General features: G+C 40.9%; 1 protein-coding gene across 1 annotated transcript; it reads right to left on the bottom strand.

Moving 5' to 3' along the window:
* Positions 1 to 12,250: 12,250 nt before the first annotated feature.
* LOC122830400 lies at positions 12,251 to 14,015 on the bottom strand. The gene is made up of 2 exons (XM_044115731.1): positions 13,980 to 14,015; positions 12,251 to 13,497 (listed from the first exon to the last, which is right to left on the bottom strand). Exons 1-2 carry the CDS (start codon positions 13,998 to 14,000, stop codon positions 12,568 to 12,570), a joined length of 951 nt encoding a protein of 316 aa, XP_043971666.1. The 5' UTR covers positions 14,001 to 14,015; the 3' UTR covers positions 12,251 to 12,567.
* Between the last annotated feature and the right edge of the window lie 4,624 nt (positions 14,016 to 18,639).

Here is an 18,639-nt window from a genome sequence, read left to right as displayed (position 1 = left end):
TGACTTGGACTGGCCATCACCTTCCTACACAACTCCACTCATCTCTATTCTGTGTGAGCTTTCTCCCACTGAGCTTTCCCATGCAGAATTTCTGCTGGGATGTTTTGTGCTGCACCCTTGACATTCACCTTCTCTAGCTGGGCTCCACTCAGCTCACCTTAGGGTTGACACCAGGGTGAAGCAAAGATTGTATCAAGTTCTGCTTTTATCTTCTCATTCTGCACCCTCTGAGAAGTTTGTCTGTTTATTGGTTTTTCTTGTTGTGTGACTGTCACCAGTTTTAAATGGTATATGTCGTAAATGGTTACGTGAGCAGCAGCAGTATGCGTTTAAACAGATAAAAGAGGCAGAGGATAAATCATTTTATTCATAACCTGGCCAATCAGTGGACAGGAGTGGTGAAGGATGCCTTTGACTTTCTGTTCATTTTAGATTGTACTTTGCCTGTAGTTTTAGCTATGGCAGCAGAGGAACTGAAGGAAGCCATTCAATCAGTGATGAATCTCCAAATATTAAACTAACATAACCAGCTGCCTCATTCAGATCAGCCCTTCTCTCTATGAAGAGGAGGATGGTTGTTTACAGCACTGTTACGTCCCCAGGGCAGTCTAGGGGTTTTGGGAGGGGAGCTGTAACAATGGATAAACCCAGGAAAAAAATGAGGAGACAAAACCAGGAGGGTAAGGTTAAAGGTTTATTATTTAAGGGGGATGGGAAGACATCTCCAAAAGTGAAAGAAAGGGACCCTAAAAGGAAAAACAAAAGAGGGAGAATGACAACCAAACCAGGGTTTCCAGCAGAAGAATCCTCCGACACCGGTATCACCAAGCTGCAGCACACATGCTGCCCAATTGGCCAAGAGGCCCCGAACCTCAGTTTCCCAGCTAGCTTTATACTCTGCTGATCAGGAGGCAGAGTGAAACCAGCTGGGCCTGCTTAACCTGCCGGAGCTCAGCAGCAACCTAATTGGGGGGGGAACTCCCACATGCAGCCACCACTGCATGTAACACCCCCTCCCATAAAATACAAGCCCTAAGGGAAAAAAAATAATAATAATTATTATTCCAAATAGCACATGAACTAGGTTCAACCATACACATGGGATAAGGCGTCTGCCACCACATTCTCTGAACCCTTCTTGTGTTTAATTATGAGGTTAAATCGCTGTACCATCAACGACCAGCGCATCAACCTTTGGTTGTGGTTGTACATCTGTGACAAGAACACAATGGGATTATGATCAGTAAACACAGTCACTGGAGAAGAAGAACCAACATACACCTCAAAGTGTTGTAAGGCCAACAGCATCCCAAGAGTTTCCTTTTCAATAGTGGAATAATTCATCTGGTGAGTTTTGAACTTAACGGAAAAGTAACTTACAGGATGGCACTCCCCATCCTCACCATCTTAAAGTAGTACGGCACCAGCACCTTTAGCACACGCATCCACTTCCAGCTTGAATGGCTTAGTGACATCAGGAGCTGCCAGGACTGGCGCACTGCAGAGAAGAGATTTAGCTGCATGGAAAGCATCATCACACTCACTGGTCCACACAAAAGGGACTGCAGGGCTACACAAAGCTGTAAGGGGAGTAACCACAATAGAAAAGTTTTTGCAGAAACATCGGTAATAACCCACCATTCCTAGGAAACGTTTCAAGTCACGTCTTGTTAAGGGGACAGGATATGCCAGTATCGCATCCACTTTAGCCTCTACTGGACGCACTTGCCCAAGGCCGACTTTCTTACCCAGGTAGGTAACCATGGCCTTTCCAAATTCACATTTTGCAAGGTTAAGCGTTAAAGATGCTTCATGTAATCTTTGAAACACAAATTTCAAGATGGAAACATGCTCATCCCAGTCATCGGAGAAGATGACCACATCATCAAGGTATACTTTGCAGTGGGGAACATCTCCCAATACCATCTGCATAAGACGTTGGAAGGTGGCAGGAGCATTTCTCATTCCAAAAGCCATGACAGTATACTGGAGGAAGTGGTCAGGGGTCACAAAGGCCGAGATATCAGAGGCTCTCAAGGTTAAAGGAACTTGCCAATAACCCTTTAACAGATCCAACTTGGTGATAAACGCAGCAGGGCCAACACTGTCAATACAGTCTTCCATGCGAGGGAGAGGAAAAGAGTCAGGCACTATCACCGCATTCACTTTACGGAAATCAGTACAAAATCGTAAAGTACCATCAGCCTTTGCAGTTAACAAACATGGAGAACTCCATGGACTGTGGCTGGGCTTTGCCAGTCTGTTCTCCAGCAAATAAGCAACTTCTTTTTTAATTTGTTCCCGTTTCTCTAGGGAGCAGCGATAAGCATGTTGCTTCACTGGCACTGCAGTACCCACATCAATATCATGTTCAATCACGCAAGTTCTAGATGGAACGTCACCAAACAGAGAGGGGAAACCTTGAAGCAGGGCACATATGTCATCCTGCTGAGCTGGCGCCAGATACAACAGATGAGCTTTAATGTCAGCCAGAACCTCAGAGTTCCCCAACCTTCCTGAATGCTCTTCTGGCGACCAAACCAACCCATCTTCTGACATGTCACAAGGAACACAGCAGGAGGTCAATACAGACATAGGAGGACTTTGCTTTTCTGCCACATCCGCTCCCCGATCATAATAGGGCTTCAACATATTAATGTGACACAATCGAGTCTTCCTTCTGCGATCAGGTGTAGAAATGATGTAGTTTAAATCTGACACTTGGCTCTGAACAAGGTAGGGGCCAGAAAAACGAGCAGCCAGACTAGAACCAACTATAGGTAACAACACCAACACTTTATCACCAGGATGGAACTGTCGGTGAACTGCATGCTTGTCAAACCTCAACTTCATCTTAGTCTGAGCTGTAGCAAGAGCCTCCTTAGCCAGGGAAGTTGCTTTATGCATCTTCTCTTTACACTTCGTCACAAACTCAGCAGCGCTGAGTTGAGAGGGAGAGCCACATTCAAATTGTTCCTTTAATACCTTCAAGGGGCCACGCAGGTCATGCCCAAAAACAAGTTCAGCTGGACTGAAACCAGTGGACTCTTGCTTGGCATCACGGATTGCAAAAAGTACGAAGGGAACACAATCATCCCAATCTCGTCCAGTTTCATGGCAGTGCCTGCTCAGCATGGATTTAAGAGTTTGATGCCACCTCTCGAGTGCACCCTGAGATTCGGGGTGATAGGCTGAGGAGACAGAATGTGTAATGCCCAGTGTTTGTATTGTTTGTTTAAATACTCTGGAAAGAAAATTTGTTCCCTGATCAGTCTGCACCGTTTTTGGCAGACCAAATGTGGTAAAAAATTTTGTCAAAGCCTTCACAATTGCTGAAGTTGTAATCTGGCGGAGAGGGATTGCCTCAGGGAAGCGAGTAGAGAGACACATGATGGTCAGCAAAAACTGATTTCCTGATTTAGTTTTGGGCAAAGGACCTACACAGTCAAGGATAACATGTTCAAATGGCTCACCGATAGCTGGGACCGGGCGTAGTGGAGCGGGGGGAATCTTTTGATTAGGTTTACCCACCACCTGACAAGTGGCACAGCTTTGACAAAACCGAACCACATCGGTTTTTAATCCTGGCCAAAAGAAGTGTTTCAAGACCCGATCATAAGTCTTGGTGATACCCAAATGTCCAGACCATAAATGTTCATGAGCCAACTTTAGCACGTGCTCCCGATAACCAACTGGCACAACTATCTGGTGAAGCGTTTGCCAATCTTCTTCAGGCGTATCACCAAGATGCTGTACCCACTTACGCATTAATACCCCACGGTCCATAAAGAATGAGTGTCGTTTCCTCTCTGTAACGTTATCTGATTTCACAGCACATTTTACTAGTGTTGGATCAGTTGTCTGTGCTTTAATAAGCGCTTCTCGTGTAACAGGTAGTGATGCTTTAGCAGGGGACTCCTTTTCCCTACTAACTTCCACTGTTTCAACCGGCAATCCCTCATCCTCAGTTGTAACTGAGCTGAACAGTGTGTCAGAAAGGTTAATATCTTGCTCATTCTTACGTGCTTGAGCTCTAGTCACCACACTAACTGTGAATACTTCTGGCAATGTTTCTCCCAACACATCTGGCTCTAACTTAGACATGGGAGTATTCACCACTTTCAGTACTGGGTAAACTTTCCCTCCTGCTATATCATTTCCCATTATAAACTGCACACCATCAATGGGAAAACAGGGGCGCACAGCCACCGGAAAGACTCCCGAAACCAATGGGGTCTTCACATGAACGTGATGAAGAGGAGCAGGTAAATAACTCATCCCAACACCTCTCACAATGGTACCTGAATCACAAGCCGACCTTTCATCAAAAGGCAACACATTGCTCAGGATTAAGGATTGTGAACCACCGGTATCCCTCAGCACTTTTACTGGTTGCTGATCTTCAGGTTCACCTGTAAGAGACACAAAACCATCAAAGATGAAAGGTTTAAAACATTCATCAGCATGATCAGTTTTAACCAATAGCTCTCCCATTGAATGGTCATTTGCTGTTTGAATTAGCCCCACTCCTTTTGATTGTTTAGATGAAATCCCCTGTTGTTTACATTGATACAATTCACAGTCAGCGATCAGGTGTCCAGGCTTAGAACAGAAAAAACACTTCCTCTCGGCTTTCAAGCTCGATGAAGATGGAGGAGACCAAGAAGCTGATACACTGTCAACCTGAGAAGGTTGCTTATGGAAGGATAGATCACGCTTCCCGAAAGTTGACTTGTGTGTCAAAGAAAACTCATCAGCCAAAACAGCAGCCTGCTGTAAGGTGCTGGCTTTTTGTTCATTCAGGTAAATGGCAACCTTTTCAGTTACACAGTTTTTAAACTCCTCAAGCAGGATTAATTCTCGGAGGGAAACTTGATCTTTAATTTTACATGCTGCACACCATCGATCAAAGAACAACGCTTTTTCCCGTGCAAAATCAACATGGGTTTGACTCACGTTCTTTCTCAGAGTTCGAAAACGCTGCCTATAAGCCTCTGGCACCAACTCATATGCCCGCAATACCGTAGTTTTAAGTGTCTCATACGATAAGCCTGCCTCCATGGAAAGTGAAGCACAGGCTTCCTGGGCTTTACCAGTTAGTTTACACTGCACCAGTATTGCCCACACCTCTCGGGGCCAGTTTAACGCCAAGGCAATCCTTTCAAAAGCACCAAAATAACTATCAACCTCAGAATCACAGAAAACAGGTACCAGGGGAATGCTTTTGGTGATATCAAAGGCAGGAGATGCGACTACTTGAGTCTTAAAGGAGTAACTGGACCAACCTTCAGCTCTAGCTCCCTCATCTTAATAGCTGTCTCTGCTTCAAGCTTCTTTAATTCCAGTTCTCTCACGAAGCTGAAATTCCGTTCACGATCCTCTTTTTCCAGCTGAAGGCAGCAAGACACCCTCAACCGAGCCTCCATCCTTGAACCGGGATGATTCTTCTGAAAAAGGTTCATATTGTGGCAATGTCGCAGGTTTTTCTTCCAATCTACTAACTTTAGGAGTCACATCAGTAAAGCTAGTAATGCGACTAGGCACCTTTTCTTTCAGAACCACATGGTCGTCATCACCAGAATCCTCAACTTTCAAGCTAGAATCCTCTGATGCTTCTAGACCAGTTAAAATGCCACTACCTGTTAAACTCTTAAGTATGGTGGCATAAAGTTCTTTCTTCACCATTGCACTAGAAAATGGAATGCTATAATGCCGGGCTAGCTCAAAAAGATCTTGTTTTCTACAACGATCCAATTGACTAATGGAAGGGTCATCTACAAAACTAGCCAAGTCAAAAGATGCCATTTTTCAAAACACACTACTTAGAAACCTCTCCAAAAAAAAACAAGGTTATAAAGTGTGATGGGACAGCCAAAAATGAACAAAAGAAGAGAGATCACACAGACCAATCCGCTCATAGGACCGTCGGATCCGGCAACTCTCTCTCTACCCTACCACATCAATAACCAGCTTACCTAACAAAATAAAAGAAACAAAGCCACGGAAAATGGGACAATTGAACCCACCACAAAACAACAACCAAAAAAAAAAAAAAACCCCCAAAAACCCTTCACAAGTTCAGCTCAAAAAAAAAAATTTTTTCCGGACGTGCCCCCAAATTGTTACGTCCCCAGGGCAGTCTAGGGGTTTTGGTAGTGATGTTACGTGATGAGCCGAGGCTTCGAGGCGCGTGTCGAGTAATGGAGGGGGCGTTTCCGTAAAGCGCGTATCGAGGCTTGCTTCATTTAGGGGAGGAGCCGAAAACGATGACGTCCGAGGCCTCGCTGCCCGGCTGTACCACGTGACTGCTTCGGGAAATGGCTCAGATTTTGTCGCGCGGTTTGACAGCTTTATAAACCCCACAGGCTCCATTCAAAATGTGGGTTGTTGTAGGCGAGTTGCGGTCAGTTGAGAGAGTGGATAGAGTTTTGATAGTTTGGATAGCAGAGTTTGGATAATGGTTATTTAGTTTGAGACAGTTAGTTTGGTGTTTGGAGAGTTTAGGAGAGAGATAGATAGATAGGAGATTTAGGAGCGCGAAGACAGGATAGGAGTAGGATGGAGCCAGCGAGAGGTAAGGTGAACTGAACATTTGCAGATGCATTAGGTTTGCTTATGAGGAACTGTATATTTCAATGTTTCTTATTTTCTGTAAAGGTGAGGTGTTTATTGTGCACCAAGGAGTTGGGGTACAATAATAACACCTCATCCATGCTAAGACACTACCGTGCCTTGCATGAGAATAGGGAGGAAACTGGAGCTTCACCCAGCCAAGGTATTTCATTACTATACTATATACTATACTATAATCATTCATCTGTACCCCAATCTGTACAAACTTGCACTTATTTATTTATGCACCCGGCATTATCTGTGCCATGTGTGTCTTTTCAAAGGCTGGAGTAGTGTCAAAAAGAGAAATCGTTTGAAACCTAAAACTGTGGAGAAATTGTTGTTTCTTAATAAAAATGAATGAAATCATCCAAGTTACACAAGCATTAGCCTATTCACTACCCCCTCCCTACTTCCACAAGCACTTTCACTGTCCTCTGCCTGATTAAGCTCATGCCATTTTTCTAGAGTCACAGAAAAGCATTATTACACAACATGCCATATCACATGACACTACTATTTTGGGAATAATTACACAGAGAATACATTCAAACAATATTTTATTGTTCAAACAATATTTTATTGTACGCATATGTACACCTTTTGTGAAGTCATTCCCAAGACCCATAATAGACAAAAATTCAATGCATCACATGTGTTTAGATACAGCGGGCTGTGATTGTACACCTGGCCAGTAGGTGGTTTCGTGTGCACATGAAGCCTCAAGAAATGAACCCTTTCTCGAACCAATTGGCTCAAGTGGTACAATGCCTCATGAGGCTTCATCTCACCATCACTAGGTTTTGGGAGGGGAGCTGTAACAATGGATAAACCCAGGAAAAAAATGAGGAGACAAAACCAGGAGGGTAAGGTTAAAGGTTTATTATTTTAAGGGGGATGGGAAGACATCTCCAAAAGTGAAAGAAAGGGACCCTAAAAGGAAAAAAAAGAGGGAGAATGACAACCAAACCAGGGTTTCCAGCAGAAGAATCCTCCGACACCGGTATCACCAAGCTGCAGCACACATGCTGCCCAATTGGCCAAGAGGCCCCGAACCTCAGTTTCCCAGCTAGCTTTATACTCTGCTGATCAGGAGGCAGAGTGAAACCAGCTGGGCCTGCTTAACCTGCCGGAGCTCAGCAGCAACCTAATTGGGGGGGGAACTCCCACATGCAGCCACCACTGCATGTAACAAGCACAAACAATTTTCCGTAAGCTTCTTAGCATCACAACCAGCGCATTACGACATGGACAAACATTAGCGATTGGGTAAAAACAAAAACCTCAAGAGAGGCCACGCCTCCAGGAAGTAATTGTTTCTCAACAGTTGAGGGTCCAGACCCTCTGGACCGGCGGTTTTTAAAGTGTGAGGCGCGCCTCCCCTGGGGGGCGCCAGAGCACTTTAGGGGAGGCGCGGCGCGAGGGAAAAAATAAACCGCAAAAGCTATTTGCTTGCTGTCTACTGATGTGAGAGAAACGTCTTTTACGCACACGACCAACTCTGTGGATTTAGGAAAAAGTTGGTACTGTGGGGTGCGCGTGTGGAGCGGGGATCAGTGGAAATGTTTCCCACCTTAGAGGATGTTTTGGCCAGTGATGTCAGTAACGTTACTGACGTCGGACCACTTTTTTCTGTAACGAGTAATCTAACGCGTTGCTATTTCAAATCCAGTAGTCAGACTACAGTTACTTATCAAAATCATTTTTGTGTTACTGCGTTACTATCTTCTTTTGTTATTTAATCGTATTTCCTATACGCATCTTGTCGAATGACCGACGTCTCTATGCAACAGAAATGTAAACAATGGAGGGAGATGCGCATTTTGTTGGTGGAAAAACTGGAACTATTTTGAGTTTCTGTCGACAAGTCCGATTGTTATAAGCGGCTTTGGGCTTCATTTTTTTAAAGTCGCTTGAAAATTTAACGAGTTGCTGGTTGCGCCTTTTTGGGCTCGTTTTTGAACGTGAAGTTACTCATTTGCGGTTGGGAATAAACAGAGACTCACAATAAATCCAAGAATTTGTCTGTCTTTAAGGTAGTTTTACTCAGTCTCTCCTTGTCCATCATTTCCCGGATGATCCGTCTCGCTGTGTCTTTGTTAATGTCAAGTTAATGTATTACCTCTGAAAGACGTCGCACTCAAGAAAACTGCAAACATTGAGACCAATATGAACAGCGCAATAAACGTGAAAACAGCCACGAATAAACGTGTCCGTAGTTGGCAATAGTTATAATGGCAAGTTAGCACCGTTATAATTATTAATATTACGGTAAGTTTCACAAATCTGTGCAACCATCTGAGCTGTGGAGCTGCAGGAGGAGCTCTATGCGCTGCGCTGACACCAGACGCAGGGCCGTAACGCAGAATCTGGAGGCTGGGGGGAGGGGGGGCTTTGAAATCCTTCTTAGAGGTTTTTTTTTTTTTTGGGGGGGGGGGGGCTCACCCTTTCATACTTTGAAAACCCCTGCTCTGGACGAAGGGAAGTGTAGTTTTTACCAGGTTAGATTGGAACCTTGGTCCAGTCCAAGTATCAGATCAGATTAGATACACAAATTTTCCAAATACTTGTTGCATTACACTAAGTTTTTATATCAGAGGAAGTTATGGTATTATTATTAAACAAAGAATTTTATAGATACTGTATGTATCACTACATACATTCAATACATATCCAAGCTCAAAAAAGTCAATTTACTTTTAAATAGAAGTTTAAACCAATTAAACCCAAAAAAGATAAACTAGTTTCAGATTTATAATATTTATTATTAATCTGTTATTAAATATCTGAAATGATGCATTGCCTCTGAATAAGCAAGTCACACCACAAATAGTCTTCTTCCTGTGTTTCTACCAGTGTCTCCTTTACAGTTTTGTTTTGTTTTTGAGTGAAATATTTAGTGTATTAGCATTTTATGAGCTACCTTGGAAGTTCACTTCTGGGCCCTTTTATTGTTCCTGAGCCATGTTAGCTATTTGTGTCTGAACTGGGGTTCTCATCATATACGAGTCATGAGAGAAGTTTTGTGAAGATGATATACATGATTAATGTACATATATTATCATATAAAGATATTTAAATTTTACAAGGCCAACCTGTTGTCTTTGAAAATGTTCTCTTACATTAATTCATTTCGTTGTTTCAGCTTGACCAACTTTACATACCAAAAGCCTTTCAATGGTGTTTTTCCCACTCTGACTCAGCAGTGAATGCTGTGTTGTCTCCAGAAACATATTGTGCAGAAACATTTGTGATGTCTGATATTTATAATTTTCTGAAAGTTTTTTTTGCAGTTTTGTTGCTTTTTTCCAACATTCCACCTGCCATTAATGAGAGAAAGGGTAAAATAGCCAGTCCATTACAGGTCTAACACTGAGGCACAGCAGACAAACAACCATGCTCATATTCTCACCTTTTAATTTAATGGAGCTTATTAACTGAGCAGGCAGGAAGCCACACGGAATATCTGGAGCATATGTGGACGTCCGTCTCTCTGTCTGTTCGGTGTGCTCTGCACTGCTGGACCAGGCTGAAGGATTTTTGTGCTCATTCATTTTTCACACCCCAGGTCATCCATACAGAGTTGTAAGGAAGTTGGCTGAGCCTTTCTCAGGATTACTAAACAACCTGGAAAAATCTAGAGCAGATTGTAATTTAATTTCTCTGTTTTTCAGGTCTGGGTTAGAAGTGATTTGCTGAATCTTATTGTTGATGTTCTTGTTGACTTCCTGTTGTGGGTGGAGATTTACACAGGTGGGCGCAATCTGCTAATAAAAGGCCACAGGTTGCTCTTGTGAGCACTGCTGCACTCAGGCCAAATGAAACTGAAGGCTATGTTGTTTTTCCTTCGTCACGATCCGGCATTTCCAGTCCTTTAAAGATGGCAGCGTCAACAGGATTACTCGGGAAAACGGGGAAAACATGCAAACTCCATGCAGGAAGACTCCGGGCCGGGAGTCAAACCCAGAACCTTCTTGCTACAAAGCAATAGAGCTACCAATTGCACCACTGTGCAGCCCAATATGGATAAATGCAGTGTAGAAAGGTAAAAATCCTGTTTTTTTATCTGACTGATACTGAGATCATTTAGATTTTTTAAAGTCCCTTTAAAAGTAACGCCTTTAACTAAAAGATGAAAACAAGCAGATGTCAGCATCCTATGAAGTGGCTTTAACTTAATTTTAAATGTCAAATCAAATCAAATTGTATTTACATAGAACATTTCAGCAACAAGGCATGTCACATTATAAAAACAAAAATACAAAGTTATGGAAACACAGTCATTCCATTTTGTCAACATTACACATCAAATTATTGATTCATGTTTTATGATTATGTTTCAAAAACAACTCTAAATACTTAAATTTACATCATCCTTATGTTTTTTAATAAAAACTGGAGTGTCTTTGAAATGAGAATCCACAGGAACCTGGTATTCTGTTCTGCTCTTTGGCAATCAGTAGGCAGGAAACCAGCAACAGAGAGACAAGAAAACATCCATCGACACACCATCATCCAGGGGCAAATTGAAATCTAAAATTCTTCCAACATGCACCATTTTGGGCCATGGGAAGAGGCTGAACATAATCTGAAAACATTCTAGAATTATAAAGTTAGGTCTTTATTAATTCTCTGCACTTAAAAACAAAAGGCCAAAGAAAGTATCAGCTGGCATAAAAACAATTTTCTGTGGATGGGGGAGAAATTCCAGCTTCATAAAATTTAAGTAATTACATATGGTACGAAAAAAAAAACAGGAGTCAATGATTGTATGGTGTTTCAAAGTAAATATTTAAGGCTCATGCCATTAGTAGAACCATCTTTCTTCACAGACGCCTACTGCAGTTCTTTATCTTGTAGGTAGAGTGACCGCCAGCCAAACACACGGCCACAGCAGGAAGTTTGTGTTTGCTCGTCAAATGGCTTCCAAGGGAAAGTGACTCAACAGCCCTGAAACGGCAGTCGTGTCTCGGCAGCTTCCGCTCGTGTCTTCTTACTCGCAGCAATGCAATTAATGTTTTATGGAGAAACAGTTAATGCATCTTTGAAAAGCAAAGGGAGAGAGGGGGAAAATCGGAGTAAAATCCAATTAGAATATGCAGTGGAATAAATCTTTCCTTGGTGACATATTGGGTGATTCTTTTTTTGCTACAAAATTCCATGTCCACATGTTTTGCTTAGAATGATTATTTTTTTTCTAAAATGTACCAAATATTTAAACAATGTATTTTAATTATACATTTAGATGTTTCCCATCATTCAAATATAAATGAAATGCCTTTTAAATATTATTTTGTACTTTACACACCGTTTTGGTGACACACATGCTCAATTTCATTGTGTCCACAGTGCAGTGTAATATACTTCCTCAAGAAGTTTAAACTATAAAATACAGATTTTCTGTTATTTTTCTTCAATAAGTTGATTGGGTGGGCTGCACAGTCTTTCTGCATGGAGTTTGCATGTTCTCCCTGTGCATGGTGGGTTCTCTCCGGGTTCCTCCCACAGTCCATGTGATGGTCTGAGCAGTCAAAGGAGATTCAGGCACAGGTTTAGATTCAAAAGTGTTTTTTTTTTTTTTTTATTGAACCCAGAACAACAAACATGGGTCAATAATGAACAAATTAGAAATTTGGGCCCATAAAAGAGGTCAAAGTAACAAAATTCAACTCAGGCTAACAAACAGACCTACTGAAACAAACAGACCTACTGAAATGAGACAAAAGGGGAAACTTAAATACTGGCTGATCAGGCCACATAGAAGACACAAAGGGGGAAACACACAAAAACCTAACTATAACTAACAAAGGAAAATCCCATTCCCCCCCTCTTGCTGATGAGTAGTGGTGTAAACCAATTTGCAGTTTCAATAGGCTGGCTCCACCCCTTCTCCACCTCTGTTCTCCTGAAGGACTGGAGCAGCCAGCACCGAGATGACTATTGTGTGATTAAATATTACCGCATTTGTGTGGCTGTAGTTGCAGCCATCACACACTCCCCCTCTTCAAATCTCTTGCTGGGACAGCGAGAGAGACAGTCCGCGATGCAATTGTCCTTGCACTCAGGCTTAGAGCTAGAAGATGGTTCTACAACAGTGTGTTGAAATTTCTCTTGCTGTCGCCGTTTGCGGGACTTGCGAGACTTCCCGGTCGTGGTCTCCAGGTCCGCATCATAAAAAGGCAAGGCACAGAGTGGTTGCAGAGACTCCTCCCTTTTACTAGCCTGAGATCTGGTTAATGCCACATTGCACATATTGTTAGAGGTCAATAAATCACGCAACACTTGCAGATCTTGACCCAAAACTACTGGAAATGGCAAGTTCTCAGCCACACCAATATTTAAAAGGTAAAGTTGGCCTTGTACTTTAATATACAGCTCTGCTGTTGGATACAATAACTCATGTCCGTGGACACAGCAGACAGGAATTGTTTCCACATTAACTTTATTTGCTGGGACAAAGTCTCTGTGTACCAGGGTTTGTGTACTTCCTGAATCAATGAGGGCCTTTAATTGCTTACCCTCAACTTCAATTAAGGTCGTCCTCAAGCCAAACAGCACTTTAGAGTCCACACTTTTCCTCGGCACAAAACACATTTGTGTTATCTTTGTAGAGTTTTTCGGGCACATTGGTTTTGTGTGCCCTTCCATCCCACACAGATAACAAATCACTGTCTTAGTTGGGGCTCTTGATGGTGCATTCAATGGCTGGGTCTTTACAGGTTTACTCTCCCCTACCTTTTGGTAGTGGGGAACAGGTTTTGAAACCTCCCTCATTTTCCATGCTATTTGACTCCATGGTTGTCCCTTTTTCCGTGCGGCCACAAACACGTCAGCCAACTGTGCAGCTTCTGCAGCAGACTTTGGGTTATGTTCTTTTATCCATATCTGCAACTCAGAAGACAGCATTCTTAAGTATTGTTCCAAAATGATTATTTCACCGACCTCATGCACAGTTTTTTGTTTTGGCATCACCCACTTTCCGTACAACTCTTTCAGTCTTGCATACAGTTCTTTTGGATTCTCATCTGGTTTTACTTCCAGTGATCGAAATCTCAATCTGTACGTCTCAGGATTGATGTCATATTTTTGAAGAATAGCTTCTTTAACTTTATCATACTCCAGAGAGTCATCCATATCCATATGAACATACGCACCTCTTGCTTTACCGGTGAGTAGTGGAATCAGATGGAAAACCCAATCCACTCTTTTCCACTGGCAAACTAGAGCCATGCGTTCAAATGTTGCCAAAAAATGTTCAATATCATCTTCATCTGTCAGTTTCTCAAGTCTGGGTTCATGATAGTGAAACTGACCTGAGGGAGCATACATTTGCTCATTACTGCCACATGGAGGATCATTATCTTCACCTGCTTCTGATTGCGATTCATCCATTTGAGGCTCAGAGGCAGGGGTGGTACGAGCTTGCACTTCCACCTGTAATAGCTGAAATTGGTGTCGTAGTGCTCTGAAGCGCTGGACCTGCCGCTCAAACTCCTCCCTTCGTCTTGCTTCCTGGGCTTCCTGTTGGCCCATATGAGCACGAAGAATGGAAATCACCTCAGATATTGTTGGCTCCTTACCCTCATTGCTTTCTACCCCTCCAGAGGCTCCACTTTCTTCTCCAACTTGCTCCTCCATTCCAACAGGCTGGTTTTGAGGATCTCCTTTTGACCCTTTGGCACCCCTTCCTGTCCTGTGCATAGCTTGATAACATGGGAGGGACTAAAAGAAAAGAAAAAATAAATAAACCTGTGCTCTTGACTGCAAAGATCCCACTCCTGACACCAATTGTGATGGTCTGAGCAGTCAAAGGAGATTCAGGCACAGGTTTAGATTCAAAAGTGTTTTTTTTTTTTTTTTATTGAACCTAGAACAACAAACATGGGTCAATAATGAACAAATTAGAAATTTGGGCCCATAAAAGAGGTCAAAGTAACAAAATTCAACTCAGGCTAACAAACAGACCTACTGAAACGAGACAAAAGGGGAAACTTAAATACTGGCTGATCAGGCCACATAGAAGACACAAAGGGGGAAACACACAAAAACCTAACTATAACTAACAAAGGAAAATCCCATTCCCCCCCTCTTGCTGATGAGTAGTGGTGTAAACCAATTTGCAGTTTCAATAGGCTGGCTCCACCCCTTCTCCACCTCTGTTCTCCTGAAGGACTGGAGCAGCCAGCACTGAGATGACTATTAAATATTACCGCATTTGTGTGGCTGTAGTTGCAGCCATCACAGTCCAAAAACATGACTGTCAGGTTAGGTGGTCTCTCTTAATTCTCCCTAGGTGTGAGTGTGTGTGTGAATGGTTGTGTGTCTTGTATGTCTCTGTGTTGCCCTGCGACAGACTGGCGACCTGTCCAGGGTGACCCCGCCTCTCGCCCGGAACGTAGCTGGAGAGGAACCAGCAACCCTCCTGACCCCATTAGGGACAAGGGTGAACAGAAAATGGATGGATGGATAAGTTGATTGGCGGGACTAAAGCTTATTTTATTATGCAATTGAATCTGTTGAAACTATTTTTCTTATTTGATATTTTCTTCATATTATACATGTCCCAGTACTAACTTTCCACCCTGTTAGAATGTTTTCTTTCTGCCTTCATGAAGACTAAAATTCCATAAAAGCCATTTAATGGAAGTGACATCAATTGGTTTTGAAGGGATTTCAACCATGGAAAACAAGGTAACTATCTTGTTTTTCATGGTATTATTATTATTTTCGAGGTAACTGTCCCTATCTCCTTACTTTTTTTTTTTATTTTTTTTATGAATTATGTTTATTAGGTATTTTTGAACGTTTATACAAAAACAAAAAAGAAAATAACATTAACAGGGCAATACTTATACAGCACAGATACAGAAAACAAGACAAAATCAAGAACGGAGGCATGTACATAAATTACAGCTTCATATGAGAAGCAACCAATTTATACATACATGTCATTCAGATTCACATTACTGGTTTTTAATTTTTGAAATTTTGAAGTATTCAAGAATACGTTCCCATCTTTTTTTGAAAGCATAAAATTTCCCCTTCATACAATATCTCAATCTTTCTAATACAATAACTTCAGAAAGCAAATTTTTCCATAGCTGGATCGAAGGAACATCAGAACCAACCCATTTAAGCATTATTGATTTTCTGGCCAACATCAATAGAAATTGCACAGTTTCTTTGTGAGTGTCCAGATGACTGGGTATGAACCCAAGGAGACACATGATTGGACCAGGGAGAAGTGTTTGTCCTATAGCGGAGCTAATTTCTCCACATACTGCTTGCCAGAATGCCTCTATAATTTTACACTCCCATAAACAGTGAATTCTAGTCCCTGTAATTGTTTTACATTTGGGACAATTTGGAGAACTTCCTGGTGTGTACTTGCTATATATATATGGAGATATGTATACATTGTGTAAAATATTATACTGCATTTCTTTGTAGCGGTTGCATACTGAGATTCTAGAAGGCAAAGTCAAAATGTCTTCCCATGCCTCTGAATCAATTGGACTTTTCAGAGTTGTGTTCCAGGTTGATCTCAAATTCTCCAAATTATCTTTCCTTAGGGTTTGTAGTTTAGCATAGAATCTTGACACAAATCTCCCACGTTTATGACAATCAAGAATACTGTTTTCAAGTAAATAATAATCCCCTGGGAGCTCAAGTGAGTCCATTTTGGCCTTTCCTTACTTTTTTTTTATCTTAAATAAGTTAAACATATATGAGTCAACCTTAAAGTTCCACCCTGTTAAGATAAATTGTGGAAAATGTTTATTCAATAGAATTTAAAAATTATATTTGATTTAGTCATTAAAGGTTTGTTATTCTGTTGAAGGTTAGCTAGCTAAATGTTGACCACATAAAGTGCTACAAGTAGATTAGTTAGAAAGGTTCTTCCCTGTTAGGTTCATGAACCAAACGGGGTTGAAATTAGGATGAAAAGTAATCATCTTTAGTAAAATAAAAAATTTAGATGATGGAATATTGTTGGAAAGTATTTTGAGGTATAAGTATTTTCATTTCACCATGTACCCCCATTGACTCCCGTGACGGGAGCATTGAGGATTTTGCCTTCAGTACCCGTGAAGGCAAAATCCACTACAGGGATCCACCTTGCTCCTTTTTTGTCAAAAAGAGCAAGGACAAATACTCTGCCCGTGTTTTAATTTATAAGAGGTAATCCGGCACCAATGATGAAAATCCTCCGATTGTAGAATCAGAGACATTGACTTTCCACCCTGTTATGATACAATCCACTGTGTGATGTTTTATTCTATCCTGTTTGAAAATATGGTGGGGTTTTTTTATTTTTTTTTATGAAATATTATTGCAGAAACATTAAGTACTGTGAATTTTTCTTTGCCATGTTGGGAATTGAAGACCAATAAATACACATATAGGTATATGTTTTTAAAATTACAGATATTTTCTATGCTGTCAGTAATAATGGGTAAAAACAAAATTCTGTTTTTTTACAATACAGACATAAATGATTTGTAGCTACATAATGTGTTACAATTTCAAGAATAAAACATATTCTATAGTAAAAGGGACACACTCTTTTTAAGAAAAAGTCATTATGTATCAAAATGTACATGTTTAGCTATTTGTGGTCTATATGTAAATGTCCCTAGCAGGGTGGAGCACATTCAGAGACAATAATGGAAAAAAAAAAAAACACATGTAATTATTTATTTATCCAATCCCGAGCTTGCCCATTATTCATTTCTTATTGTTAAACTTGTTAGTTTTGCAACAAAATATTTAAATCTTAAAACATTAATACTTTCTTTTTTTGCGGTAACATTGCAGGTTCAGGACTTTTGAAAAAAAAAAAATCACCCATTTGCCATTCAAGTTCCTGTCCCTTCCTTAGGAGCTCTGGCTCTGTTGTTGCTGAAATCACAGCGCTGTCCACTTAAATCTCGAACGGCTGCTTGCTTTACTTTGCACAGACATTATAATGACTCATCCTTTTTTCAGAAGAGCTAATCTTAGCATCCATTTAGCAGAGCAGTGTTCCACCATTATGACAAGTGACCCCCATTTTTTTTTATTGGGATGACTGCTTCCAGCCTGAATCAGAGAATGGCTTGCAGGCAAATAATTCAAATACTGTCCAGAAAAGTGCTGCAGCGGCAGATTACAAAGGAGGCCTTGCACTGCATGAAATATTAAAGCATTAAGATTAGATGAGGACGTACGCTACAAGATCTCACCATAATCTTAGAGAAATGTCTGGCTTTCTTCACTCACAGGCAGGAAATGATAAACCTCTAAGGACCATATGCCATAAAAAAAAACACTACTTAGGGTTTGAAATAATAGTGAGTTACATTATTCACATTTTAAGTAACTACTACAACTATTTTTGTTGTTGCAAATTAATCTAAACAAGATCTAAATTGACATAGTTAAAATCGATAAAGACTAAATAAAATGTATGTGTAGTCTAAACGTTGAAAACATTGCTCCATGTTTTCAGCAATTTGCAATTGCTGAAAACAAACAATAATAAAGCCGTACAATATAGAAAATGGATCCAATGATAACATTATTGGTAATTTTTTAAAGAACTTATGAGAAAATCCACATTTTCCTATGGAATCTGTTCTCTGAAATTATTGGCCTAATCAGCAGTGAGTAAACAGAGAACTGATCTTGTATTTTACTGTTGTACAAAGTATTATCTCATATCACTAGCAAAATATATGTAAGCACATTACTGCATTCAAAACAGTACTTTCTAACATAAGCCACTGATATTGCAATAATGTTTGTAATATGTAATTGGGTTTGTTACAGTTAAACACTAATTTTCAGATTTTGATTTTAACTTAATACTTTAATTAAAGTAAAGCATTGTCATAAACTGTAACCAAGTTCAATGAGACTAGCAACAGCCCTAATGCTAAAGTCAGAATTTCTATTAGGTAAGCTGAGCTTTTTAACTCTGAGGAACACATTGCCACGCACAGTGTTTCATAGCTGCTCAATAGGGTCTAAACATTTATAGACTAC

The sequence above is a fragment of the Gambusia affinis genome, linkage group LG01, assembly GCF_019740435.1.
Source record: "Gambusia affinis linkage group LG01, SWU_Gaff_1.0, whole genome shotgun sequence".
Classification (NCBI taxonomy): Eukaryota; Metazoa; Chordata; class Actinopteri; order Cyprinodontiformes; family Poeciliidae; genus Gambusia; species Gambusia affinis.
This window is presented reverse-complemented; position numbering and strand designations above follow the sequence as displayed.